This window comes from Haliaeetus leucocephalus, unplaced genomic scaffold (genome assembly GCF_000737465.1).
Source record: "Haliaeetus leucocephalus isolate CR32 unplaced genomic scaffold, Haliaeetus_leucocephalus-4.0 Scaffold295, whole genome shotgun sequence".
In the NCBI taxonomy this organism is placed as follows: Eukaryota; Metazoa; Chordata; class Aves; order Accipitriformes; family Accipitridae; genus Haliaeetus; species Haliaeetus leucocephalus.
In genome coordinates, this window is record NW_010972731.1 from 5,100,909 (window position 1) to 5,128,828 (window position 27,920).

A 27,920-nucleotide genomic window follows, 5' to 3' on the forward strand; every position below is an offset into this window, starting at 1 on the left:
TTAAGACAGGGTGGAAAACCTGGTGCTCATGAGCCACAGTGTCCCTCCATACCACCTGTGACTACATTTCCCTGCCCTTGTTATTTGATAACACAGAGGTATGTTTCAATGTGAAGCCCATCAAACATGTCTGAAAGGGCATACTCAGTCCTGAGCAAGAAAATCCTGCTTCCAGAGATTTATGGTGAAGTTTTCTCCAAAACCTTCTCTTCCTGTCTGCATGGTGGTGCCTCCTCCCTGTCTCCCTCACTCCTTTGAATGGCAATAGCTGCCCTACAGCTTTTGCAGTCTATTAGTGGTTTCTGTCTTAAAAGAAGTCTCAAAGCTTGCTCTTCCACAGAGCTGGTACCATTTTACAGCAGATACCATCATCCTGGTTAGCTACCTGCTAGGAACAATTCCTACCTCACTGCAAGAAGGCAACTGACTTGAGTTAAAGGCAGATTGGTAGATTCTGTGCCCCGTACAGCAAATATGGGGTAAACAGACACCGAGTCTGAACATCACTGAGGTGAAGACTAACTGCCTCTGCCAATGGCTCAACTGCAGTTTGAGAGACGCTTCCCACTTTATTTCCTCTGCCAGTTATTTAATATAATGCTCAGCAGCTACACTAAGATGCCCCTGCTCAGAGGTAAAAAGACAAAAAGGAACACCATAGTTACCCTACTGAAAGGGCAGTACTTGACAGTACCTCCCAAGAGGCAGTCTCCTCTTCCAGTAGGAAGCTCTCAGTGCCCTTTGGAGCACTGCTCTTCAGTGGAAAGTACAGCACCAATGGAGGATGTTGCCCTCTGCAGGCACCCAGCTGCCTCTTTGCAAGTTGTGTTCTGCCTCATGTCAAGAAAAATGCCTTACATGTGCCTTAATATGGTCAGATAGTGGTTAGCAATGTGCCTCAAAAAACAGAACGAAATAAAATAGAATAAAATAAAAACCTGTTCTGACAGTCACAATGTTCTCCAGATGTCATTTGGGTTTCTGACTCTGGAACACAGAAGAAGATATACTAACAATCTTGTGAATTTATTAGGATTGAGGCTCCAAAAACCTCCTTCAATACCAGTTCAGCAACCTTGTGCTGTACATCATGATTTAAAGAGGAAAAAAAAAAAAAAAGTCCATCAGAGTTCACAGGGTCACTCCTGTAGAGGAGAGCTTGCATTTGCTATAAATCCATTGGTTCTTCCAGTCTCTCTTGCTTTTGCAAGCTGACTGTCCCATAAGATCTAGCATCAGAGAGCTGAAACTCTTTAGTGCAAAAATATCCCCCCCCTAAAGTCTTAAAAGTCTTTTCTTGGAAAAATTTGGCACCAAGTGGGTGGCTGGCTCCTATTTGATCTGTGTGTCAGCCTCGTAAAGGCAGCACCCAGAATGCCATCTGCAAGTACCTGGGCTTCCCTGATGGAGCAGAGAGGTCAGGTTCAGAGCGATGGATAAGGTAGTTGACTGGTGCTGGGACCCCCTGCTCCTCCTCAAGAATTCACATGCTAGATATAATGGGAAAGAAAAAGGCATTTTCTTAATGGATTTTTTTTTTTTTAAAGTTAACCAGAGTAGTGGGATGGTTTGCTCTAGAAGAGCCCCAGGCTCCCACATTACAGTGGATATCCAGTGACACCATGAGACAGGAGTTTCCCTCCTCCCTCACACAGGGCACTGGACCAGAGGACTCCCATCAAAATGCTGCATTGTGCATTGACCCAACATTCCCTCGTTGTACGCTAGTCATAGCCACTGAGCCTCTGCTTCTTCAGTGTTTGACAGACTGCTGATCCCACTGCAGGAGTGAAGACGACCTACCACCATCTTTCACTGAGTCCCTCTGGGGAACAGAAGGGGAAAAAAAGGGGACAGAAGATATTCAACAACTTTTTCTGATAGGCTACTCTAGTAAGTTGGCCCCCAGGCAGGTGGACCCAGTTTCTTGCCTGGGTGCTCTCAGTTGCTTGCCTGCACGTGCTTGCTCTCTCTCGCACATCAGGTACAACAAGGTGAAGGCTTAAATTCAAGAGGGGCTTCCACTCCAGTGGGCAGGTACCAGGTTGGAGGGGTGGTCTGGACTGGAGAAACAGAAGGAGCTGCACTGGATTTTGGGCAGAACAGCAGGATTGTTCTACGAGGACAGCACAGGGGCACAGCAGTTGGCACATTGTTTAGTCTGACTGCACATGTGGGTTTTGTTTTTTTGCTTTTGCTTTTTCATTTTAATGCACACTGCCAGCATCTGGACGAGGTTGGTTGGTGGCGAGGTATTTGGCTCTCATGCTGGAGGTGTACTGGAGGAAGACAAGACAAAAAAAACAAAACAGAACAGAAAAGTAAGTCAGAATGACTAATGTAAACATGGAACCACAGATTACGACCACCTCCCAGCATAAAATGGTCTGTATTTACAGCAAGCGTATCAAGGAGCTGCTGGCTCAGTCTGACAAGGAAAGTTTCACAAGTCACTGCATAGTCCACTCTGAGTAATGTACTGTCAGTCTGCTGCAAGGATGCTGGCCAGGTCAGTGCAGATGGGCTAATGGTTCATCCAAGCTCTCTACAGAGAAGGAAATCCAATAGTCATTGAGTTGAAATATGCCATACTTTGCTTGGGAGAAAAGAGGGAAATGGAAATGATGCAGATGTAAAACCGCACCTTACACCTTCATCCTCTCTTAGTCACGTTATTGCTTTCAACCATGCCAGAAAAGGGGGTTGAAAAGAAAATGGGTGCGCACTGCATTTTTACATTGCATTTTACAGCAATGAGGGCATCAGAAGACTGCATGCATCTCAGATGGGCAGTTTGAAAGAAAAGTGTGGAAGAATGAGTCTCTGAACAATTTATGCCCAAGAAAGAACAGATCCTGCCAGGCTGGAAACAGGCTGCCATCAAACAAGATGATATTAGCTAACATTTATCAGATGGGTAATAATCCACTGGGGCTTGGGATCCAACCTGTGTACTATGCAGTAGTAGACAAGACTCCTGCTTGGGGGTGAGAAGAGAAAGTCAGAAAGATGAGAGGTTGTTTTGGTTTGGGGGGTTGTTTTTTCTTATTTTCTTTTTTATTCTAAGGAAGGTAATCCAAAACAGCTCCCAGAAGCTACTGAGGTAACATCTGCCATTCAGCTTTGAATAAAGAGCTGAAAAGCATGTAAATAATACCCAGCAGTAAGAACAAAAGACTTTGCTTCTTTATGCCAATGTGTTCAATGCCTTCATCATGACTACATTACTGCTTCTGGGATTCTGCTACCATGATACTAACAACCAAGCAATGAGGACAGACATTTTATTCCTCTTTTTATACCAGCTGGAGATTGAATAATTCTATAATACCCACATCTTACTTCCCAAGAGTGCTCTTCAGCATACTGACTTTTCATCACCTTTAAAACAGAACCACATAAAATAGCTGGTTAAGCCGGCAAAGAGACAACTGAAAGGCAGTTCCACACCAGGAGGTATGATTTATCTTGCCCACTGGGAAAGAACATTATGAGGCATCTGTAGGCTCTAAAAGCTCAGCTGTCCAAAGAGGTTTTCAGAGAATTAACAGTATTTTATCAGTTTTCCTTCAAAGACTGACCTGGGCTGAACCTCTGCACAATAAAAGACAGAAACTGCTCCTTTGGCAGAGCTGACCCCATTGGCACAAGATGAAGACACCTGTGGCTTATTTGCACAGTCATCTTTCAGTGTCTTCCATAATTGGAAAACTTTCTGCAGAACATGGATCTTAATATAAAACTCTGGCCCAGAAATGGCATCTATATTTAGAAGACAAAGGGTACATCTTTCTCTTTTTAAGATGTATTTTTTGTCAGTGAGAAGAAAAAGGTAGAAAGTACCAAGCTGAGCCAGTTTAAGGACTATATTATACACAGTTTATTAAATGTGATTACTGTTTCAGAGTTAAAGTTTAGGGCATTATTAAAACATATGAGACTAACACAACAGGCTCAGAGAAGCTTAGAAGTCAAAGAACTTTCTCATAGAACAGGGCACGTTTCGGGCAGTGCAATGCTGAAATTACCAGCCAAACATCATGCTAAGATGATGATCTTAGAAGGAAAAATGCATTTGATTGCTCATTTTCCACTTGTATTCTGTATGGTGACATGCGATAGGAGATGAGTATGAACAGAGAACTTCCAGGTGCTAACGTTTTGTAAGAAGTATTTAGGAAAAAAAATCTCAGATCATGGAAGGTTATTGTGCATCTTCCAGGCCAAGTCATATAGGTTCAGCACAAAACATGCAACATCAACTTTCTTTAGAGGATTAAAATCAAGAAGAGCCACTTGATGAACTGCATTTCAAGGATGTACAAAGTATACCCATCATGGAGGGAAAAGTCAAAAAGAATTCAATCCTTCCTTCACCAAGACAACAGCCCACAGTTGTTTTAAGTGTCACTGTAAAAAAGTAATCAGGAACACGAGATTTGGACAGTCAAGCAGAGGGCATTTTACATTCAAACCTACCTGCAATCCACCACAAGGAACAAATCAAGACTCAGAGTAGTCAGAGTTAGGGCTGATGTTCTCTCCTTAACTCAGGATTTTTGCTCCTTTGTACCTTTTCCCATTACGGTTTGAATCAGTTACTCCTTCTGTTACAGTGTATTTTTAATGACCATGATAAGTGCCATTGAAACCTGGAAGTAGAGAGCTAACACTTCACTGCACACCTCTTCTAACCAGCACAGCTCTATCAGCGTGTACTGGATCTCCAGTCACTGCATTAGACTCCGTGTACAAATGCTTTGCTCCACATGCTGTTGACAGTAGTCCCTCATCCAAGTCCTTCAGTGCATCCTCTACTGGGAAGCAGAGGAAAGATGCTGTGGAATACACAGATCCCAACATCTGGACAGGCCAGCAGATGAAGATGTATCAGCAGACACTTGCCAGTCACATGGATATGAAACCAAACTGTATTATCCATAGTTAAAATAACTAAGTCTTTAGCTCCTTTAAAAAGTAATTCTAAAGACTTAAAGCTTGAGAACAATTCAGAGCTAAGGAGCTCTTGGACTGTACTCTGAGGTAACCTGGATACAGTGCCTGACACAGCTATAAGGTATACAGTTGCATTTAGTTTCCTTTAAAGAGGAGCTTTCATAGAAGGTTAAAGAACATGCACAATGCAGTTATTCTTCCAGTACTCTCGCTGGAAGTACCCATGTGCCTTTCAAAAACAGCACAGAGGACAAGTTCCAACCCATACCTTCACCACACTGTCAGCTACCCTAAAAAGAGTACCTAAAAGACTTCTGTTACCGTTTCTCCTTGTGGCTTGTGCTATTCAACACAGCACACCCCTCCGTCACTTACCAGTCAGCTAGGACAAACACAGCTGATTGCATTCAAGTTTTATATTTCTCCAAAGACAAATTTTTGTATTTCTCCTTCACATTCAGCCTTGTTGAGGGTATAAACTTTCATAGGTGTGGTTTGCCAGCACATACAAGTTAGGTGCTTAACACAAAGGAATCATTGGTTGAAAAAAAAAAAAAAAAAAAAGGAATAATCAGTTAATTTTAGAGAATTCTATCAACTCCTGTGAACTGTGCAGACCATGAGTACTTCACAGCTAACTGAACTATGCTGGAAGATCACTTACCATATGAAACCATGACTCTGAGTATAAACCATTTACTGTTTGTGGTTAAAAACCCACATGTATCTCTCAGCTACCGTGACTTTGATTTCCTGCCAGAGCTATTCAGGTAATCCAATAAAGACCAAAGCTTCTGGATTCAAGTTCTTAAAGGTTGATCCACCTCTCAAATAGCTAAAGCACAGTAAACACACAGGGTTTGGTATCATTATATATGGGAGGTACAAGATGCAGATAAACAGCCAATTTCAGCCAGTGGGTTCTGAATTCAAAGGGACTTAAGTTTTCCAAGTCAAAAGAACAGAGCTTCTGTTTGGTTTGTTTGTTTTTAAAGTCTTGGAAAGAATGCAATGCCTTTTTCTTACCCCTGCAGACAGCCACATTAAACTCTGGGTGTGACCTTCGGTAAACAGAAGACAGTGCAGACTGAGATCAAGTCATGTTTCACAGCCCAGAGAAGATTTCAAGTCCAGAATGAAGACACTAGATTCCCCCCACCACCCTCCAGCAATATTTTATTTCATGGAATAGACCCATCTAACATCGCTACAATACCACCTGCAGGAACCAAAAAGCAGAAAAACCACTATAAGCTGATGCCCAAAAGCAGTCTTTGCAAGACTTAAGACTGAAGAAAGTTGTGACTCTTTCAAGGGTGCTAGCACCATGCTTCAAGACAAGTTTGCTTGTGTTCATGCACCATGGCAGAGGGCATCAAGACACCAGATTCAGACAGCACCCTTCCCAGCATGTCACAAGGCAGGCAGACAAACAGCAAGAGGCAGCAAGAATGCAGACCAAGCAGCAACATGACAGAAAGGAATCCAATGCAAGGCTGACAAAAGTCCCAAAAAGAACGGCAGAAAAGAAGGAACAGCAGCTTTATGGACATGTATTTCTGTGAACAGAATGTAAGATACGGGTCATTGATTGCATGAGCCAAAAGCAATGGGCCCTCTGTTCCAACTGGAACCATCACCTTCCAGTTACTGTGTGACTGCAGTTCCCTTGAAGGAGCACTGTCCTTCATACCAGGCGAGTTGCCTGGTAACTCTAATTACACCCTATATTCAACCAAGCTAAAAAACTACAAGGCCTAATGCAGACCACCTACTCTTTCTGTAGGCGCGTGGCTTTGTCATGGACCACTGTGAGGGAAGAAACACTGGCTATCTTGCAGAACATCAGCAACTACAGCCCATTAGGAATTCAGACAGTGAAATGGTACTAGGAGGGCCCCATTCACAGAGCCTGTGGGACATGGATGGGATGATTTGGACACACAGAACAAACAAAACAGTAAAAGGTTTTGAAACAGAATGAAGCAGATCTTAGTGCTTATGTCTGGACCCTTAGGGAAATTTTTTTTAAACTTGCTCCTTTCTTACTTTAAATGCAAGGATAAAAGGAGAAGCTGCACAAAGATCTAACAGGCAATGAAGTAACTCTTCAGGACAGGCCACCATTACCAGCTAGGATCTTTCAACAAATTAAAAATCCTACTGAGGAGCTAAAATCTTGTGGCAGGTAAGTATTGGTGGTTTCAGGCACATGCTGTTATGACCAGTTAAGACAAATAGAAGAGCAGTAGGGCTCAAGGGAAGCCACAAGCTGAATTAAGACAACCAGTCCCGACTGAAAAGCTGCTAGATTGGTTCTCTTTACTTCTAGAAAATGGCTTCTTGTGATGGGAGAACTTCTATTCTGCATTTGAAGTGCAAGGTTAGTTCTACATTCAAGCAGCACTCAGTACTAAGTGTTCAAACTGTTCTCAAGTGTGGACTCTGGAGTTGAAGCTGCTGTGAATTAGCTTTTGTGAGGCATGGGCACCTAAAACCCTCACAATGTGCACCAGAAGCCTTTACAAGGTTGATACTGCTCCTTGAGTCTGCACCAGAGCAAAAGCTTATTTTAATTTTAACCCTTGGCAGGAGGGAATGGGGTGGGAGGTGCAGAGGGAAGGAATGTGAAGAAATAAAAGGCACTGGCCTGGGATAAACAGTGCAGGGATGAAGGGAGTGGTTGGGAGTGGAGAAGGGGTTGAGCAAGAAGGACCTTTTTTCCAGTACCTGTTCCATTTGCGGGCGCTGTTACCAGTATGTCCGTGCACTGTCCGAGGGCTTAAGCTGCCAGCTCATATGGCTGCTACTGTCCATGGCAGCCAAATACAACTGTGATGACGCAAGAAAGAGAGAGAAAAAGAGAGTGCAGCCTCAACGTGCATGAAAAACACAGTGCAAGAAAGTGAAACGCTGCGGTGTGCGTCAGTGACAAGGTGGGCTCTATAACCCTAAGGGAATAGCCCTGTGGCAAGAAGGAGAAAACAGAAGGAATGAGAGAAGGGAAAAAAACAAACAAACAAAAAGCCAGGAAAAGTAACGGACAAACAATGCAGCAGGATCATCACATCTTAGTTTTCACCATCTGTTCACAGAAAGCTAAATGGAATCTATCAGCTCTGTCCACTCACTGGACATAACCTATTTGGATGGTTATCCCCCTTTCCTCCCTCCCAAAAAGAGGCAGGGACACGTGCATTGGTATTGCCTTTTCATCTCTCTCCTCCCACAGATGATTTGCTATGAAAAGTTACAATTTCTTCTGCCTCAGTATGGTCTCAGCCACCTGCTATGGAGAGCTGTGAACACAAAAATCCCAGAAAAGCCCCCTTCCCTGCCACCTGCCAACATGGGAGTAGACAGTATTTTTCTTCTCTCCACTGCCTGTCTACTATGTCCCTCCAAAAAACACATTTATCCTATAGCCTGTTCCTTGCCTCATCTAGGGAGAAGCTCCCCTCATCTCTAGATGCAGCACTGCACTCTCCTCCTTCCCCAGCTCCTGTGCTTCCCTATAGCCCATATTGATGGCTTCCAAGTCAAGTTACTCTGAGAAAAAAAAAATAATTAAAAAAAAAAATCTCATCTTCACCTACTCTCAGAAACCAGGCTAAGGCACCAGGACTCAGACACCCCCTCAGGGTATTAATGCAAACAGCTACTGAAGAACCAGGGAAATTCTTGCATAACTAGAGCCCACACAGAAAGGAGTGTGCTTTCCCTGAAGCAGAAGAGCTGTAGGGCAAGGGGAAGCAGGACCTTGGTCTACAGACATTGAACGAACATATGCCTTGGCAGTACTAGAGGGACAGTGCCCTTCCTACAACAGAAAACATCAGTGGTAAAGCATTTGCCACGCTGTACTGTGTGCAGCACATCAGCTCTTCTCCTGAGGACCGTCTCGTTGCTGGGAGCAGATAACGCTACCAGAGCCTGTGATCAGAATACCACCAGGGATTCAGGAAAAACTCTTTGTGAAGGTTGAAAGAGGTCTGGCCAAGTACAGAGACAAGGATCAACCCTCCACTTTTCCACTTTCTCTACAGCAAGATAAACTGGCCCTTTTGAAGTGAAAACATGAATGTGATGTCCTTTTTTCCACCACAACTCCTACTCCTTCATCCTCCAACCTCCTCTTCCTCCCCTTCCCATGAATTTGAACCATGCACTACAGAGTGTATTTTCTTTACCTATACCTGAAGACCGGTTGATTATTAAGCATGCTACTACTTATCCTCTGTAATCACATCACCAAGTTAGTGAGCACTGCGATGGCATGTTCTCCAAGTTCTGGTGTAAGGCTTACAGGATCCAGTGAAGGAGGGCAAGATTCATCTAGTTCTTACACAGACATGAAGGCAAGCCCATGTTTTATCCAGCATACAGAAATGGCTATCAGGCCACTCCAAATATCAAAACCTTCCATGAAAGTTTTTTTTTTTCCTCCATAGGAAATTAAATACAAAAATAGATTCTAAAGAAAGTAAAACAGTTGTGAAAGAAAGATTAAAAAAAAATCTCAACTGAAAAAAAATAATACAGGTTTCATCCTACCATTTCTTTAGGGCAGATTAAGGAGAGAGGTTCAGCGATAACTCTGCATTTACTGTTTTAACAAGTTTCTTTTTTAAACTTGAGGAACCAATGCCACAGATAGCAAGTACACTGCATGCAAGTGAATCATCCTGCTGAAGTCATCCACCATCTACTCATGCACTTCAGTGGTAGCAGGACTGGGCCCATAGGATTACCACTGTTAATAGATTGAGTATTATTCTTTCTATGCACAATGTCCAAAGTAGCATAGCAGGGTTTTATTCTCCATGGCAGGTGAGACATGGCTTGTCTATTCAAATCGCTGCCATTTATGGGCCAGATCCTGTGTTTGGCTGCACAATCAGCTCCCTTGAGAGTATACAGGAGTGGTAAATATGTATTCCCCAAAGTTGCTGGAGCAGAGAGGAGCAGTAAAGAGAGACTTACTGAGGGAGGTGGGGACTCCCGGCCAATGAGCGGGGTATTCTCGCAACGGGGGTTCTGGAAATTTGCATTCTGGCTCCTAGGAAAGGAAGACACACATGGTAACAGGGGTATGTGCCATGCTTCTCTGGGGAAAGTCTGACTGTGACATGGGACAGAGCATACGCATCCCCAGAACTACTGTATCAGGTCAGTCTCCCTCAAAGCTTTTCGTACAGGCCAGGTAGATCTCCCTTTTTCAGAGAAGGGCACAAAACTAGCATTATTTTCCTCAGATTGAGCACTATCTTTACACTCTTACTCAGAAGGGCCCACACTGAACCACGTCAAGTGATTTAAAAATAGGTCTGTGTGAAAATCTGCCTCCCTGCAGCATTAGAACTGCCAAGCTGCAGAAATGGAGATAAAATGAGGACAAAGTCTAAGGGGAAGAACAAAATGATGTGCCAGCCCAAAAAAGATGGGTCCTGAAGGCAGTCCAAGTGCGATCAGGGTTAGGCACTTCTGGAGAAAGCTCTGAAGATCCCACCTGGACTAGGTGGCTCTGAACTACAACAGATGTCAGAGCTGACTGCAAATATTGTGGAAGGACAGAGCCTGCAGGTTTTGCCTTGGCTCTCAGGAGGCTTAAAAATCTTCTAGCAAGACTGTTCTGTCTGAAGAATTAAGTCTTCTGGTGATCAAAATCATTGTGTAATAAGAAGCCCAGACAATAATTTCCTAACTCTTTTCTCTAGACAGATTTCTAAATCCTGCAGGACAAAGCTGTTCACATTTTGGAGCACGCTCTCTAATACAACTCTTTCTACTGCAGCACTTTTAAGCTATTCCCTTCTCCCAGTAGATGCCAATCAGAAAACATGCTTTTTGACACTTTGGACAAAATCCTTCATCACTTTCTACTGCTTGGTCGAAAGTGCCAGCCTCGCAGCACTTCGCGACAACAGAAATCACAGTGAAGCAACCTGGACAAGCCCAATACAGCCTTCTTGTCGGGATACTCACATGTACTCTGTGACGGGAGCATTGCTGACTGTGTGTGCTGCTGCTGGAATGCTGGTCTCACTGCCATAACTACTCCCACAGCTATAGAGGCTGGGCATGTGCACTCTGTAAAGATTATCGTGTGTTTGTCTACTCCCTTGAGCAGCTGATTCTTCTTCCCCATCATCATCTGAGCTTCTGCAAGAAGGAGAAAAAGTTCCTCCTAGAACCCTACAATTACCCCACATGTGGGGTTTGCAGGAAACCATGGTAATCCTAGGAACCTCCCAACCATCCTCCACACCTCCACATTTATACCCATTTGGGATGCCTCAGGGTGGCAGTGTCAAACACAGCCTACACCACAGTGACTCAGACCTCCCACAGATACCATCTGGACTTTTACACTTCGTGATCCCCTACAGTCTCCCTACGGTCTTCTCTCAGGGCTTGGCAGACAGCGCAGTTCTGCAACTGCCCAGTCATACAACTGAAGGATGGACACACATCCTGAAATACATAGCACTTTAAAAAAAAACAAAAAAGAGAGAGAGAGAGGCAGTGAGGATGTAGTGCCATGCACCCCACAGAAAGCATCCTCATCCTTCAAAACTGCAATCTGTCTTTCCATTTCTTGTAGCCATGTCCAAAGAGCTTTTAAGAATAAGTCTCTGCAGGCTTCTCTGAACTCCCATTCTGGTCACAAAGGGTCTGCTTCAGCTTCCAGCAAAATCTCAGAAGTCTTTAGAGAGACTAAGTTGCAACATTTGTGTCTAAAGGCTTTATTCTCTCAAAAATTCCAGGATTTTAAATCAATTTTAATGCAGAACAGAGCTGTTTACCAGCTGGTTCCTTCCCCCGTCCCATAGTATTCTCTTGTCCCTCCTGTATAGTATACACTGCTATTTTATCTCCCTAATTATGGCATGAAGCACCAAGGTTTGAAATATTTCCCATTTTAGCGAGGCTTGACAAAGCTAGTAAAAGGTTCTACAGGAAGCACTTTGTTGCTGGGGGAGACAGCATGGACATTGCTAGAACATCCCAAACATCACCTGCAGCTTCTGTACCACAAGGTGGCACTGAAGATTTATTCAGGGAATTGCAGCCTGCACAGACTCTTACAGGCAATAAGGTATGACATCCTCCACCTCCTGGAGGGAGGCAGAGGAAGAAATGGTGCTCCGGGGAATGCAAGAGGGAATCCTTAAGTTCACAGCAGCAGCCTGAGCCTGCTGGGGTTGGCAGGGCAGGCAGCAGCCCACATGGAAGGCAGCACAAGAGATACCACTGTGTAAACCTTTCTGCTTCAAATGGGCAGACTACCATTCTCTTCCTGATAATGTCTCTGCAGCTGCATGTGGAAGAGGTAAGGAAACCAGCCATTTTCTTAAGCGCTATTCTGACGCACTTCCCAAGGCTTTCTCTGTGGGCACTGCAGGCCTGGCGGGTTCTGGCTTCCTGCTATTGTTCAAGATGTTCCATTTTACTTTGAACCTTGAGCCCAAGCTCAGACCACAAAAAATCATGTTTTGGGATCACAGAACAGAATTTGCTGCACAGCCTACTGCTCTTCTGCAAGAACAGAATACTCAAAGCTATTTTAATAGCTGCATGTGGTGCAGCAGCCAGTGAAGTGAAGGTTTGCTCAAGACTTACTGATCAGCCTGGTTACCATCATTAATACCAGTTCCAAACAATTCTGCTGTTAGATGATTGCCACCAATTTGCACGTATCTCATCTGCCCATTCTGTTGCCAACAAGACAGTTTCGGGTTTCTATTAGCTATGCAAGTCAGTTGCCCTAGCGTGAGCAAAGCCAAAAAGGCAAGTGTGAACTGCTTCCCATTCCAATTCTCTTCCCCATACTAGAATAAATGCCTCAAAGCAATGCAAGAGAATAGGTATTTTACAGAGATGGCACATAGTTCAAGCATTACCTCTCTCTACAGCTATAATCATTCATCTCTGACTTGACTTATAGTCCTACAGTGTACTGAATACTCCGCACATATAATATTCCAGTGCAATAAGGTTCAAATGTAAATATTTAACCACAGCCAGAGCAAAAGCCAACAGGTTTTTTTTCTGTTGGACCTTTGCTTATAAAGCCTCATCCCTCACACTCCTGGGATCATATGGGAAAGAACTCCATATGCTCATGGGCACAAATCCAATAGCCAGTCTTCGTTAGGAAAGAGCTCTACAATGCTACAGGATGTAAATCCTCTCTGTACCTCTTTTGCTGCCAAGTGTGTGGGACGCTGCACACAATGGAACTGAACATGAGGGCTGTGACAAAGGAGAAGAGAACCAGGTAGATGAGGCCTTCCACTCCATCATAGCAAAAGCCCGTCAAAGCCTGGACATAATCCTGGAAAGAGAAATGAGCAGAGTTTCCTGATCACTACAGAGTTAACATTGAGCTCTAATTCAAAAGCCCTTCCCCTGGACTACATTCTCTGAAACAACATAAGAGAGTGTAGTCCCTTTTCCACAGCATATTTCTATTTTAATTTCAGGGACCTCAAGTGTTTTTCATAACTGATCTCACCCTTATTTCCCCTCACAAAGTCCCTCTCAGATTTAGTCTTATTGTGTGGCGTTAAAAATATTTCCATGTCTAAGAGGGGGAAAAAAAGAAAAAAAGAAAAAAGAAAAAAGCCAAGGCAAACTTATCCACCCAACTTAAGATAACACATTTTTCATTAAGCCTCTCAGCTCCCTCACTATGTCCCATTGCCCAAGAACACAAGCACGGACTATCTGTTTCTCTGCCTTCAGAGATGCAGCTAGGGTAACAGTTAGGCCATGCTATACTGCAACTATAAGGCATTCCACTCCATGGGAAAGGCAACAAGCTATGTGCTATAGAGAAAAAACCTGAAGGCCCCTAAAACCTTAGGGCTGCAGCTTGCAGATGTATAAAAGGCATGCTATCTAGTTTCCCATGTTGATCTTTAAACAGAAAGCTAACTTGATCCAAATTCCCATTCTCCTTTCTGCTGGAGTCAATCAGTAAAAGCTGTTGTAAATTGTTTTAGCACACCAGAGATTTGAAACTCCAAAATAATCAGTACGCTACAGTCTCTACACCCCCTTTGTTCTTTCTTAGCTCAAGCCCAGTTACCAAGTACTCACCAAATGCAGACTCCGACAGTCTACTAAAGCTGTCAGTTGCTGCAAGTTGATCTCTGTTGAATTTAAAACCTCCTGGATCCGAGTGAGATACTCCTGTAAGCAACAAGCTAGCAATTACTGCAGGGAAATAGCTTAGTAGGAGTTGATCTCGGGCTTTGTACAAGGGTAAGGGAAGCCAGAAAGCACAGGGAGAGCAAACTTGAGGAGAGTTACCTTGGAGGTGGGGTGCTCTCTGCTCGCTGACCTCATGAGTTCTGTAACATCATCCTGCATTTCTACCAGAGCCTTGTGACTTCCTGACAGCTTCTGCTCAACACAAAACATGCAATGTTCAGCAACTCAGGCCACTTGCACAGACAGAACTCCTGGGAAAAGGCTTAAATCCTACTTCCCAAATATTGAAGCATCAGCTGCATGAATAGTACAAGTTAAGGATGTCTCAACTGACATGGGTGCAGCTGTGATAGGGCTAAGTTTGACTTTTACCAACCTGGCAGAAGTACAGACAAAGAAGAGGGGAAGGGAAGAACCAGAAGAAAAGAAAAGACAAAACACATACACAAAACCCATACACACAGCTGGGGCCGGCTCCAGGACAGAAGGGAAGGAGAAAGAAAAGACACAAAGCACTCGTGTTCTCACCCCAGAGCACAGCTGGATTTTTCTACTAAATCAGATGGCTGAGAAAGACTTAATGTTAATACTAGAAGTTGTTTGTATTAGGGTGCAGCCTTCATGTTCCATTAAAGCATCCATGAGAATTTCACATGCAATAGCATGTCAGAGAGTATACTGAGCAACCAGAAATGCAACAGATGGCAACAGTGCATCATACCACAGCTTGAAGTGTTCTTACCCACCCTTTAAAACAGAGGAAGACAAGACTTAAAAAATCCTAAATATAAATGGTGAAGCAGCTGGTGTCTGCCAAATGGTGGGTGGTGTGGGTTCATTCTGGCCTCTGATACGTAAGACAAAGTTTGGGATGGGCCCAGGTGCTGTTCTTCAGCCCCCACACAAAAGAATAATGACTCACATTTATACTTCAGGATACAAACCCTTCAACATCCAAGGGATTTAAGAGGCGTATGTGAGAATCACTCCCTCACCCACAGAAGTGTCTGCATTTGGGGAGTGGAGCGTTGCCACTGTTTAACCCAAAAGAACCTGCAAGAAGAGATTCAAACCAGGAAGTATGTAGTTTCCCCCCCGGTGTTAATTGTGGGTGCTCTGTCTCCACATTGCTGGTCTTAGAGTACCATATAAACAGAGGTACCACAAACAAAGCCATAGAACTCACATCATCTCACATGGGCCCTTCTAAGACGGCATCCTTGACCTGAAGCTATGCAGGTAGTGAAGAAGTTGGAAAAAACTGCTCACTAAATCACAGTGCCACCTCTTGCACAGCTGGAAAGTAGCTGCCAAAGGTTTACCAACAGGTGGAGTGCTCCCTAAAGCTAACACCTTGCAACTTGCTGCATGCTGGCATAGAAAGCATTTAACCTATATGCTGCAAGGTGTTCAGAAGTGGTGAAGGGAGCTAGGATGCTTACACTCACCTGCTGGAAAGGGTTGGGGTATCCAGCACTACAGGTAATGTAATAGCGCAGAGTATCTATAAAGACAAAAGAAAAGAAAGTCATGCTAGATACATTGTTACAGCTTTGCAGTATTTTACAACTGCCACAAAGGAGGTGTTAAATTCTGAAAGCAATACACAAAACGAAAATGCAATATAAATGGAATCACTTCGCTTTCTCCATGTAGGATTAGAGTGCATGGATGGCACTAGAGAAAGGGATGTAAGCTGCCTTTGGGAAGAAGAGAAAGATTTAGGTTTTAGTTTGGTTTGTTGTTGTTGTTGGGTGGTTTTTTTGTTGTTTTTTTTGTTGTTGGGTTTATTTTTTGTTTTGTTTTGTTTTTTTAAACAGTGAAAGGCAATGGGGCTGCCCCACTCAAATAGTTAAATGAAACATCCAAAAAGTTTGATACAGAAGTCGGCACTATCCACTGTATAAATGTAAGACAAGACCTCAGTCTAGGATACATCCAACTGGATGTTAGTTTCTGCATCTTCCAAGTGTCAGAATACCACTCTCCAGTCACTGAAAGCAACCACAGATTGCTGCCTAGGGCACATCACAAAGAGACAACTCAACTTTCAGCCAATTCAGTTCACCAGCTAAACAGCCACAAAATAGTAGTGCAGGAGAGGTAGTAGTGGTGATATAAATACAGGCTGCTATCAAAAATACCTGTGGAAGCAGGCTGTTGGGCCAAAGGAAGTGCATACACACATCCCTGTGGTACTACACAATGCTGAATATACCGCTTACCAAATGTACAAATTCAAGCGTTTAAAAGATAAAAGGGCAAAAAAGACATCTTCACAACTGGGGATTCTTCTGTCATGTTCAAGGAGAGACTGGTTTTAGGCAGTGTTCTGTAGAAGAACATAAGAAAGTCCTCCTAATTCAAAGAAATCATAACTTTCAGTGATATCATTTCCTAAAAACGGTATCACTTTGAAAGCAAGCAAGGAAACTGATGGGAGACAAGTTCTTGTCTTTCTGACATGTATTAGGGATGAACAGGTAAATAGTAGTCTGTTTTCTGACGGATGTTACTTGCACATAATTATATTTTAATTAGAAGGCTTTAATTAGACTTTAACTAAAAGAGTGCATGTCATTTGTTTTGCATCCTTCTTTTGACTTATGCAAAAAAGCTATTTTTGGTATTGAGTCAATACTGCAGACTTGATCAGGAAAGCAAGCTCTTTCCATGTATTAGGATAACAGCAACATGTTATCTGTCCAAGGGACCTCAGATCATTTGCTGGCAACATCCCAAAACTTAGTCTTAATACTGAGTAGCTCTACCAGTAATCACAGCACACCAAAGACGTACTTGTACTGGTAAACTTCCAGGTAAGACTGTTACAGTGCTCTGCTAGCAGCATCACTTATTTCCAGTCTTGAAGACACAGTTTATTCCTCCTCATTCAGATGTGTATGAAACCAGCCCAGTACCCTCATGAGTCCTCCATAATACTACACCAACTGTGAGAGCACGCACAAATTACAACTATCAGGCTTTCCCCTGCCACTGTCAATAACGCTATCATGGGAGGGAGCTCTGAAAGACTTGATCATCCAAATACCTTTAGATTATTTCTCAAACATTTACAGTTCCTTTTCAGACAAATGGGAGCACGTCAGCTCAGCAAAATCAAGGGTGATGTTGGCTTGGTAAAGACTACAAAAGCCCCAAAACACTCTCCATTCCGCTGCCCCTGCCCCCCTAGCATCCTTTTCTCTTTTTAATCTTCTGTCTGTGACTTTCAGTAATGCATATTCCAGGCTGCAAAGCTATTCTAACTTGGAAATCAGTAAAAGGCACAAACACAACCAAGCAGAGCTGTGAAGGAAGCAGACCTGACTGTATCCTGACTGCTGCACTTCCCATAAATACTGAATGCACCTTTCAGCAAGCCAACACGCTGGAGACCAAGTGGTACAACACAGACTGTCAGCTCCTGCACACTGGCAATGCAACCTGACAGCTGTTATTTATAATTCATTAGCCTACTTTGGGGCAGCTTCTGCCAGCTGCTCCATCTCCCTCCCACCGACTCTTTCTCTGGGATGACTTACATCTCCCCAGCCAAGCCTCTAAACAGCAATTAGCAAAATCTGGGCAGATAGGAGGGCAGCGAGAACTGCTTTGTGTGCCTCACTTTGGGCAGACCACATGAACGACTGTCCACAACTACTGAGCCAAGGAAAGGACTGTTCCTCCCAGGCTCATAAATCACACTCAGTGGCTACAGAAAAATGGATTAAAATGCACCTGAGAGAACAGCATAGCAACAGTAATCCACAGCATCACACATGGTGACCTAAAGGAGCTGTGATCTTGTCACCTATTTATTTTAAACCAACAAACCACTAAAATTTCTCTTAGGCTCCCACAGTGGTATCAAGTTTTACATCACCTTTATAAGTGCATTAAGTTGCATGACATACTGTTAATACATAGCCCTAGAAATGTTTCTTGAGGGCCTTCTGGATCATCCCTGGTGGGCAAATTACTGGTAAGAGTTCCTGATATCATCATAGTTTGCAGCTTGTAAGCCCAGGATAAAGATTGCTGCTTACAAGTGAAGCAAAAAGCAGTACAGTGAAATAAGTGCTTCCCTCGCTTCACCGTGGAAGGCAAGATCAACAAGGCTTCACTGTGGTAGCACTGGCTTTGCAGCTGACAAGTGTGACACTCTGTACATAGAAAGTGCTTTCCAAAATGGCAAAGCCAGCAGGAGCAGCTTTCCCCTGCACTGAACCCAGCATGCTAATAGCCGTGACACTTTAAAGCTAAAGCTACAATAGGCAGCAAAACTGCCTTAAAGTGATCCTGTGCTGCAAAGCTTGGAAATTAAGAGAAGCGTGACCCCTGCCTCCATACCACCAGGATGGGAAAGAGGAAAGAGCAGGAGGCACTTTCACCAGTTTTACACCTGGTGGAGGCTATCTGGTACAATACCAAACCTCACATTTCTGTCCAGAAGATAGCCATACTAACCCATCACTTGCACTCTGCTAACAGCTCCAGGCCATTTCTTTCTATAATTATCTTTCCAGTGCATTTTCCTCTCAAGGAAAATTCCTGACGGTTGGATCTGATTTTTGAAGCCGTCCTTTAGGCGATCTAGTTTATAGGAGAAGGGTTATGCAGGGTCACAGTTGCAGCTGCCTATGCCTGCTGTTGCTAGCAGCAATCCTCCTGACCTACTCTCTTGATGCACAGGCAATGTGGGAGCAGAAGGTAAGGAAGGGAACTACCCGAAATGCTTTATTTTTGCAAAGTCTGTTTTTCCTAGAAAGGAAAGTAGAACTGCCTACTAAAGACAGCTTCAGCTGCTAGAACTACTTATTGCTTCTGCAACCATGGAGACTTACTATTCACTTCAAAGCCCAGACGAAACGCAAAAATGGCATTATGCACCCGCCAAAGGCGGCAAGGTCTGTAGGGTAAAGAGCAATCAGAAAAAAGATCCTAGTTTAAAAAAAATAAAAATCCCCATACCTAGAACAGCTTTTCCCAGCCCTTCTTCATCTCTATTTGACCATTCTCTAAGCAGCTTGCATTTTACATAAACACCCAGATGACACTGTCTCTGTGGGTTCAATCATCAGAGAAAGTTGAAGTATATCGCCTGTGATGTCAAAGGAAGAAGACTCTTTTGGACAGATTTTCTCGCCCAGCTAACATGTTCTCCACCAGGGGTTTTGTTTCCCTAAGGCAACAGCCTGATAGCAAAGGGAAGTACCTGCATAACCTGCATAACATTTGTATTTTTCTCATATATGCCACTTGTACTGGTGAAATCAGTCATCGCAAGCCTTCAGCAAAGAGCTCATAGCCATCCCACATGCCCTCCACTCAAAGCTTTCTGCTAATCAGGAGACCAGCAAAACCACACAGCAAAACGCAGCTTCTCAACACCAACATCAACTCAGCAGGATTCTCAAGAGTGCTTCTTTGGGCAAACTCTTTTCTGCAGTGCCCACTGAGCCCAAGTAATAACTGTGCAACAACCACATGCCCCACGTGAGGTTTTGTCCTGACCTTACTTCTAGAGAGGAAAAGGAGGTGGTGGCGGTTTCAGTCCTCCAGTTCATTCAGCTCTGGGCTTTTAAGATGAGAGCGAATCAGTGAGAGGCCAATTAGAAGGCTATGCGTGACAAGAACGCTTGCTGCTTATATCTGACCAGCTAAGTCTCAGCATCCAGCCTGACCAACCTGGCTGGGCTGGAGGTGAAAGGCTCCATTATCCATCCCCTGAGGTTTACAGTTCCTTCAGATGAAGTGAGTGGCTGTTCACCATGCAGATTTCTAGTACGAGAATCTAGAGAAAGTTCTTCCTGTTGTTTAGACAGATTGTGCCTTTTTATTTAATTTTATGCAGTAAGTCATCTGATAATAACATAATACCGATGAAAAAGATGAGACTAGAAGATGGCCTCCTGCTTTGAAAATAAACATCTTGGCTGCACCAAGTCTTTTTACTAGCAGCAGGAGCCGATTATACAGCCCCTGTTCAACTCCATTGGCTTTATCTCAATTAATGGATACTGGGTTGGTTAGGCACATAAATCAGCCTCTTCTGCAAAATGATTTAAGTCTCTCCTTCTCCGGGAAACCTGCATTAAGGCTTTTTGCCCCCCCCCGCGCCTTCTCCCCCTCCACCCCCCTTTTTTTAATGCAGCACATTTTATCTACAAAACAAGGACATCTCCTCTCCAGCTAAAAACATGACAACAATAACAATGCACTTAATCAGATTATTCTCAGATCCATTAATTCTATTTAGATTTGCAAACAGCAATTAATACACAAACAGGAATATTAACATACTAGTTGCCCAGTATCCAACAGTTATTTTTCTGTGAAAACTATTATAACACCACCAACAGAAAAGCATTGCAAATATGCAAATCTAGATGACTCAGTCCGAGTCTGAATGCCAGAGCATGGGGCTGGGAATACTAAAACACATTATATTTAAAAACAACAACTAAAAATAGTGATTAAAGGGAAAAATTGACCCAGCACTACAAAGCTGCTTAAGATTAGTCATTGGTTCATATATCCTTAAAAATAGATGGCAGCACCTCGCCCAGTATGCCATACTGCTGCACTGGCCAAAACCAGATACCTAGGCAAGACTGAAAACACAAGTGCCCTCTCAGCCCGACTTCAACTGAAGTGATTCCCAAGGTAAATGTGATTCCTACATATATGGTAACTCCCAATGGATTCTTCTTCCACGGACTACCTGAGTCCCTCCATCCACTCACACTCTCTCTTAGTCAACTTTTTTCTGAACTGAAAAATTCACAGTTGGGTACCCTCTGGTGATACTAGCTGGAGCAATCTTAAAGTGTTTCTGCCTCATCTGTCTATACTGCTGTTAATGTCGGAGAGCATCACCCGAAGAGCAGAGGCAGCAAAGCAGAGCATGTGAAGAGTCCATGCGCTAGAACTAGGAGCCTTCAAACAGGGCATCTTCCTCTGAGAGGATGGTGTCGATGCTGGCTCCCAGCTGCCTGCCCTGTCTCCTTGAGCTCGTCGTACATACGGCTCAACTGATCACAAAGCAGCTGCTACAATTTACAGCCAAGCATATTAAGGGATACCAACACTTTTTTCAGACTTTTAAAGATGTTTCTAAGGAGCTGTTATTGGGATTAAAGTGTCATTGAGCAGTGCCACATTGCAGTCCTCATGTCGTGATTCTCCTTCCTGCTCAGGTGCACAGGACGGTCCTGACATTGGGGACCAAGAGCTATTTCTGTAGCTTCCTGATCATAAACTATGACACAGCAGTGAAAATCCACATGGGAAGGCAGAACATTTGATCATCTCCCAGCCAGCTGCCTAGTGCTATGGCAGGCTCAGAAGTTAAGACCGATTTCCTTTTGAAAAAAGGAAAACGCGCTCACGAACACTCAACGGCTGCTTAACAGCAGGGAGCTGACACACCAGCAACCCACGGAAGGGGCCACCCTTCCAACTCAAGCCTGTGAAAACACCTGCTCTTCCTCCTCTTCAGCGTTTCGCTTAGACCCATTCACTGTTATTTATGTGCCTTAACAACTGCTATAGCTGGCAGTGTTGCCAGAACAGAGCCTGATTTCACCCAGGGGAGCTGACTGTCCCTGCCGGGGGAAGCACGAGGAAGGACAGAATGTCAGTCCTGCGCTCACAGTTAGCCTTTAAATGAACGATACCGATTAACGAAAAACTGCAGGAGCCAAGCAGACGAGGACAACTGAAATGGAGTAGCACAAAGGGGCATTTCCTCAGTTTCCCAGGGTCAATCTAATTGTTACCAAACATGTGCCAGACCTGATTTGGGTTACCAAATTATTACAGCACACAGCTGGCATTAGCATCAGGTATTTCTCCTTGGCCTCACTGACCCATTTGCCTCCTTGAACAACTAGGAGACTAGCTTGGCACCTGAAGTCACATCTTCATCACCTTCACAGCCAAGAGAGGATTTTCATCTTGTCCAGTGTTAAACACTCATTCTCTTCCCTTATTGTGTTTCTTTGTAACAAAGAGAGTTGCCTGGCTCTATCCTCTCCTTCCTAGGAAATCAATAAATGAGGCATTCCAAAAATAACCTGTAGGGTGGTAATATCAACCCATGCATGCTCTTTTATACTACATACTGCCTCCAGACAAAACATTTCTTATTGCTTCCAATCCCTGCATCCTCAGCCATAGCTACATACCTAATTTTCTATCAGTTGCACAGTAAAAGGCAGCATTTGGCTAAGCACACAGCCATACACTAGGCCTTCTGTACATAAGGCAAAGATTCTCCACTTCCACTAAATAAGAACCAGGAAAAACACAAGTGGCTCCTTTTGCAACTCAGTGTCATTGCCTATTTGTGTTTTATCATACACAGAACTAGATAGAGGAACTACCAGGGGGAAAGAAGGTAGGAGAAAAGAAAAGTTAACTTTGTTATCTAAGCAGCAAACTCAGTCCTGAAAAATACTTTTCCTTTCTAGCACTTATGGTATCTCTGCTAGCAGGTGCCCAACCACTTTTTTTGTTAAGCCATGGTTCTGAATGCCACTGTTGCCCCACTGAGGTCCAAATTGGTGGCACCTCTCATCTCACCAACCACTTCAGTCTAAATTAGGAGCAACAAACCCAAAAATCCATTAGTTCTTCAGCTGGATGCCACTGTGATGCAGGCATATTGCTCTAAATGGAACAGGATAAAGAAAGCAGTCAAAATACTGCATTTATAATGGAAAGGGAAAGTCATACTTCTTCGTGGCAGTTTCCATTCATTTACCCTTTAAATTAGCTTTAAAGAGACTACTACTTATAGCCATCATTAGAGAAAAAATTATCTATTTGTTGATAACAGATATAAAAATAAGTATTCTAAATTCAGGAATACAGACCCAAGAGCAAGTTTTAAAAATGACAACTCAAACTTCAGACTGCTATTGCCACAGTTCTGTCACTTAGAGAGAAGAACAAGATTCAAGAGTGCTACATTTAAGCAAAATAATCCAGGGATTTCAGTTGTTCCACCTTATCAGTTATTTCCACCTAAGGGCCAAGACAGAAGAAAGGTTCTGAAGGCTCTTCTAACAAAAAAAAAGCATACATGTGCACTTCTGACCAGGGTATAAATGCTTCTTTGTGAAGAACATTGGTTTTCCAGACCTCCACACACATATGTTTTTCCCACTGTATGCAAGCTCCTCTGTTTCAATCACAGCCTTAAATTCTCAGCCGCTTCCATGCTCCTATGTGACAGCTGGAGCTGCAGTACCCTGTGCCAAAGCCAGTCCCAGCACTTACCAGCACTAAGCACTGCATTCTCTTCAACCACTTTGGAGACGTAAGCATCGGGGTTAATACAGAAGTCACTGGAGCCCTAGATAGATGCAAGACAAAAGGGAAAAGGAATATCAAAGAACACCACTATCAAAGAACAATTGAGCCAGGTTAACATCAGGGAACCCGGTACTATAGAGGTGTTTCAGATGCTGAAGTCTCTCAGTCATCCCCACTAGCACTGCTTTACACAACCACAGCAGTGCTGGAGTACTAGCTAACATGCCACACCACGGCAAAAGGAGGAGCTCTGTACTTTTCGTAGATGGAAATTGCTAGGACAGCTACTTAGAACAAGATGTGCTATAAAACGGGCACAGCATAACATTAATCTCGCGTCTGATAAACCTGCAGCAAAGGGTGAATGGGACTTGGATCAGAGCCACTTACCACAGCGACAGCCAACTCCAGACCCAGGGATCCCCAGCTGACAACCAGGGCAAACACCCCAAGCAAGCACACCCTGTGGGAGACAGACAGATGGCAGATGTAGAAGCTCTAATTTCAAGCAGATCCTTTCACAAGATGTATTATTTAGAGTCCACAGCAATTACCAAACCCAAGAAATTATCAACCACTGTATCTTCAGAGAAACTATCCCATTTTATGTTGTGGACAGCAGCAACCAGAGAAGTTTATGTCCAGCTGTTGGTTCCCATGTTACCTGGCCCTGGGGCTGCAGCGGAGGGAAGAAGAGGGTGGAAGCAAAGTCTCACCCTGCTTCTAGCAGGGAAACCAGAGGCACAAAGACACAGAGGTGACTGTAGGGAAGGCAGATCAGCAGATGGATGACTACAGTCCCACCACTCTCACTATTCCCATTCTGGACTTTCCTGATCCAAAGATATTTGAAGAAAAATATGCCGTATCAAAAAACCCACAAAAACATACTGATCCAAAACTGGACAAATCCCTCCTGTTTCTAGAATAAATGAAGTTGTCAAGTGTAAGCACTGCACAGCTATGGACAGTGGGAGGGAACACTCAGCCCCTGTTAGGACACCTGGCTTTGGTTCCAAACTGCATGCACCTGAACAGCACCTAAGCATCCCACATAACCTCAGGAAAGAGACACTCATCTGCAAGCAAACAGTTCAGAGCAACAGTTTAGGTGCCTACCGCTGCCATGCAAGTCCATCTCTGCACTGATTTTAAAAGTTTTATTCTGACAGCTACACCTCATTACCGACAGAAATAGTGGGAAGTGTCTGCTATCAAGCAGACACAAGACAGAGGGATGACAGAGCAGTGGTCTCAGTGACATTCAGCTAGAATACACCAGTGGAAAAAGGCTTTTGCACTTCCCCAACCAGCACATTAACTCTTCACCTTTGCTGTCACTATGAGTGCTAGAGATATTTAAGCAACAGTGCTCCTCAGCTCCCTCAGGTATGGGGATGCAGACTAATAAGCAGTTTCATTTTATGTATCCCTATCTTCAAATTAAAGGGACACTGGCTTTCTCTCTCAGGGATGCTTTTTCCTTCAGGCTTTGAAACACAAGTAGGTTCCCTCCCATCCACACCCTGAAGAAAACAAAACAAAAACATGCTCATAACCAAGATATTCTTTATTCAAACCTAGTCCAAGTATCTCTGAGAGGAAGGGACGTATCTCTTTTCTGCTACATTTGTCTCACTGAAGACTAGAGCTTTAGAAAAATAAATCTATGGATCTCCATTTTCAAAAAAAAGATCTATCCCTCAGTTTACCAACTTATTTTAATTCTGAGTAATCCCTATTCTATGAATGGATCTGTGGCTCATCTTGCAGAAGTACTGGAGCTTCACCAGACTGACCTGTGCGCATAACTCTGGAATAAGACACTAAAACTTCATTATGCTTTTTCCAAATGGATGCAAAAATTATCAGCCATGGATCAGTTCTGTGGTTTTATGACATACGGACAACAAGGCTTGGTGCCTCCAGCTGAGCATGGTAATCAATAAGACACATTTGTTGTTTTACTTTAAATGAAGATGACAGGGTCAGTAACTGATTGCTTAGCTAGAAGATCTAAAACTGGCATTTCACCATCTTGCTTGGCTGTCATACACTTGCTTCTTTATGCCATGTGCTCCCTTTGGGGAATGCCTTAATATGAACTTCTGGCTAACAGGGAATGAGATTCTAATTTAAACCCTGGGTTTACCATCTGTGCATACACTTGGACTTTTGTCTGTATAACCTGCCAGGTATGAAGTCATCTGGCAAATAATAAATCTGAATATGCATTCCAATTATTAATGGCATCACCATGTACCAGGATAAACTCTTGGCCATGTCAGTTGTCAAACTGTCACTATGTTTATGATACCAGTATCTTTGCCAAATGTGCCAAGCTAAACCAAGCTACAAGATAGGGAGAGGAATATTTTTTTTCTTGTAATGGGGCCTGAGTATGGCAGCATTTGCAGTGCTTTTTAGAAATAGACACGCATTAATATTGCAGTACCATGGCAACAAGACTCCTCCTCATAACTGTACAAACCATTGCTTGTTCTCAGCTTAACATTTCTTCAGGTGTGACAGCCAAAGATAAACAAGAGCAGATCGTGACACAAGGCATGCTACCAGGTTGTGTAGACGTACGCAATGCTTATCATCGATTAACAAATGCCTTCACAACTGTAGAGAACTAAAGGGAGATTTTTAAAGCCTGTAAATTTAAGGGAGGATGTTCACATTACTATCTCCCAGCAAATGGAGGCTACCAATGCTACCCAGTGAAAGGCAGACGGCCCATATGAGTTCCTCATCTTTGATGAGAAAGCAATGGGCACCAGTACCATTGCACTTGCAATGGACACCAGTACCATTGCACCAGTACCATTGCACGGTGAGACACTGGAACAGGTTGCCCAGAGAAGTTGTGGATGCCCCATCTCTGGAAGTGTTCAAGGCCAGGTTGGATGGGGCTTTGAGCAGCCTGGTCTAGTGGAAGGTGTCCCTGCCCATGGCAGAGGGGTTGGAACTAGATGATCTTTAAGGTCCCTTCCAACCTAAACCATTCTATGATTCTATTCTATTATTTTATAGCCCAAGAACCTACCTGTGAAGACCTCTCATACACAGCCCTAATCCTATCCACAGAGCTATGCTCTAAAAAGTCTCTCTACATTGAGAGGCAAATTTAAGATGTTCAGTCTCAGAAGTCCTTGATATCAACTAACAGTCTAGAGGTTTAAACTAGCAGGCACTTGCATTCAGCTGGCCTTCTTTATGCACTGTGCTTGGGACTTACCCCATAAGAATGGCCCTAGAGTTTCTAATGAGCCCAAAGAGCACCAGCAAACATATCAGGACATGGAACAGGAGCAGGCCCAGGTATCCCAGCCACCTGCAGCAAACAAAAACATAGTCTGCAAAGAACTGGTATATAAAAGGCACAAATCAAGAAGCTAGTGTGAGTCATGGGAAAAACGTAACCCTTCTTTTCTTCAAGTAAAAGCCACCAATAACGATTAATCTCCAGAGATTAATCCAGAGAGCTCTGGATATTTGCTGGGTCTGGAGTTGATGCAGGTAAAAGCATTTACACAACACGCCCAGCAAACACAGTTGTTGAGAAATGAGACTGCTAATCTTGTTCTAGTGTAAAGTTATATGCAACTGGACACCATCAGGTGAAGAAGAGGCACTGCAGCTTCTTGAAGTTCCTAGACATTTGTTAGAAAATGCTTCAGTTATTTATTCCACATGTGTGGACAGAGGTTTTCTTTTGTGGAATACAGCTGATGCAATCTTTTATTAAATATGTTTAATAAAAAGGAACGTTAGGGTGTGGTATTAACTTACGGAACTAGTGCAGTTTTCTACTCTATTTAGTTAATGTGTCATACAACTACAACACACTTATTAGGACAAAACAGTAGCTATCTCTGTGGCTGTTTTATTCCCCAGTGTTAGAACACAAGCTACAGATTTTGTACATTGAGAATAAGTTTCCCTTCAGCTGGTAATAAACATAATTAAGGAAAAAAGTTGTTGTCATGCATTTTGATTTAAACTGAAGGCAATTTTGCTGTAAGAAACAAATCAGCTGGGTGGGCCAAGAGCACCTGCAGTAATATATAGAGCCTTTGGTGCAGCCACCCAGAACACACACATCATTATTGCAAAACGGGCCAAAACAGATGCTACAGCCACTACGCTACGGCATGCTACACACCTGTACCAGTCATAGAGGTCAATCTGAACTGCCAGCTCCTCCAGAGACAGCTCTTCATTCTTCCAAAAGGGGATCTCAGTTGTTTGCCTGACCAGATCATCCAAGAGACCTTGCAGTTTCTGGATAACATGCAGGTAGTCTGTCTGCTTCGTGAACATCTCCTCCAGGATGAGCAAGTTTGGTTCCACTGTTTGGTTCAGGGCCACTGCGGTATCTAGTACCTATAGTTTGAGAAAGAAAAGGGGGGGGG

At 43.5% G+C, this 27,920-nt stretch overlaps 1 protein-coding gene across 1 annotated transcript in view; it reads right to left on the reverse strand.

The window, feature by feature from the left end:
* Nucleotides 1-2,069: 2,069 nt before the first annotated feature.
* Nucleotides 2,070-27,920, reverse strand: part of TTYH3 (tweety family member 3) — a 74,561-nt gene continuing 48,710 nt past the window's right edge. The window contains exons 4-14 of the mRNA XM_010570294.1: nucleotides 27,671-27,891; nucleotides 26,744-26,839; nucleotides 23,890-23,962; nucleotides 23,464-23,539; nucleotides 15,624-15,679; nucleotides 14,275-14,367; nucleotides 14,062-14,154; nucleotides 13,158-13,294; nucleotides 10,942-11,118; nucleotides 9,940-10,015; nucleotides 2,070-2,279 (exon numbers count right to left, since the gene is read on the reverse strand). Of these exons, the coding sequence (XP_010568596.1) occupies nucleotides 2,208-2,279; nucleotides 9,940-10,015; nucleotides 10,942-11,118; nucleotides 13,158-13,294; nucleotides 14,062-14,154; nucleotides 14,275-14,367; nucleotides 15,624-15,679; nucleotides 23,464-23,539; nucleotides 23,890-23,962; nucleotides 26,744-26,839; nucleotides 27,671-27,891 (1,170 nt within the window). The 3' untranslated portion in view covers nucleotides 2,070-2,207. The remainder of the gene's footprint in view (nucleotides 2,280-9,939; nucleotides 10,016-10,941; nucleotides 11,119-13,157; nucleotides 13,295-14,061; nucleotides 14,155-14,274; nucleotides 14,368-15,623; nucleotides 15,680-23,463; nucleotides 23,540-23,889; nucleotides 23,963-26,743; nucleotides 26,840-27,670; nucleotides 27,892-27,920) is intronic.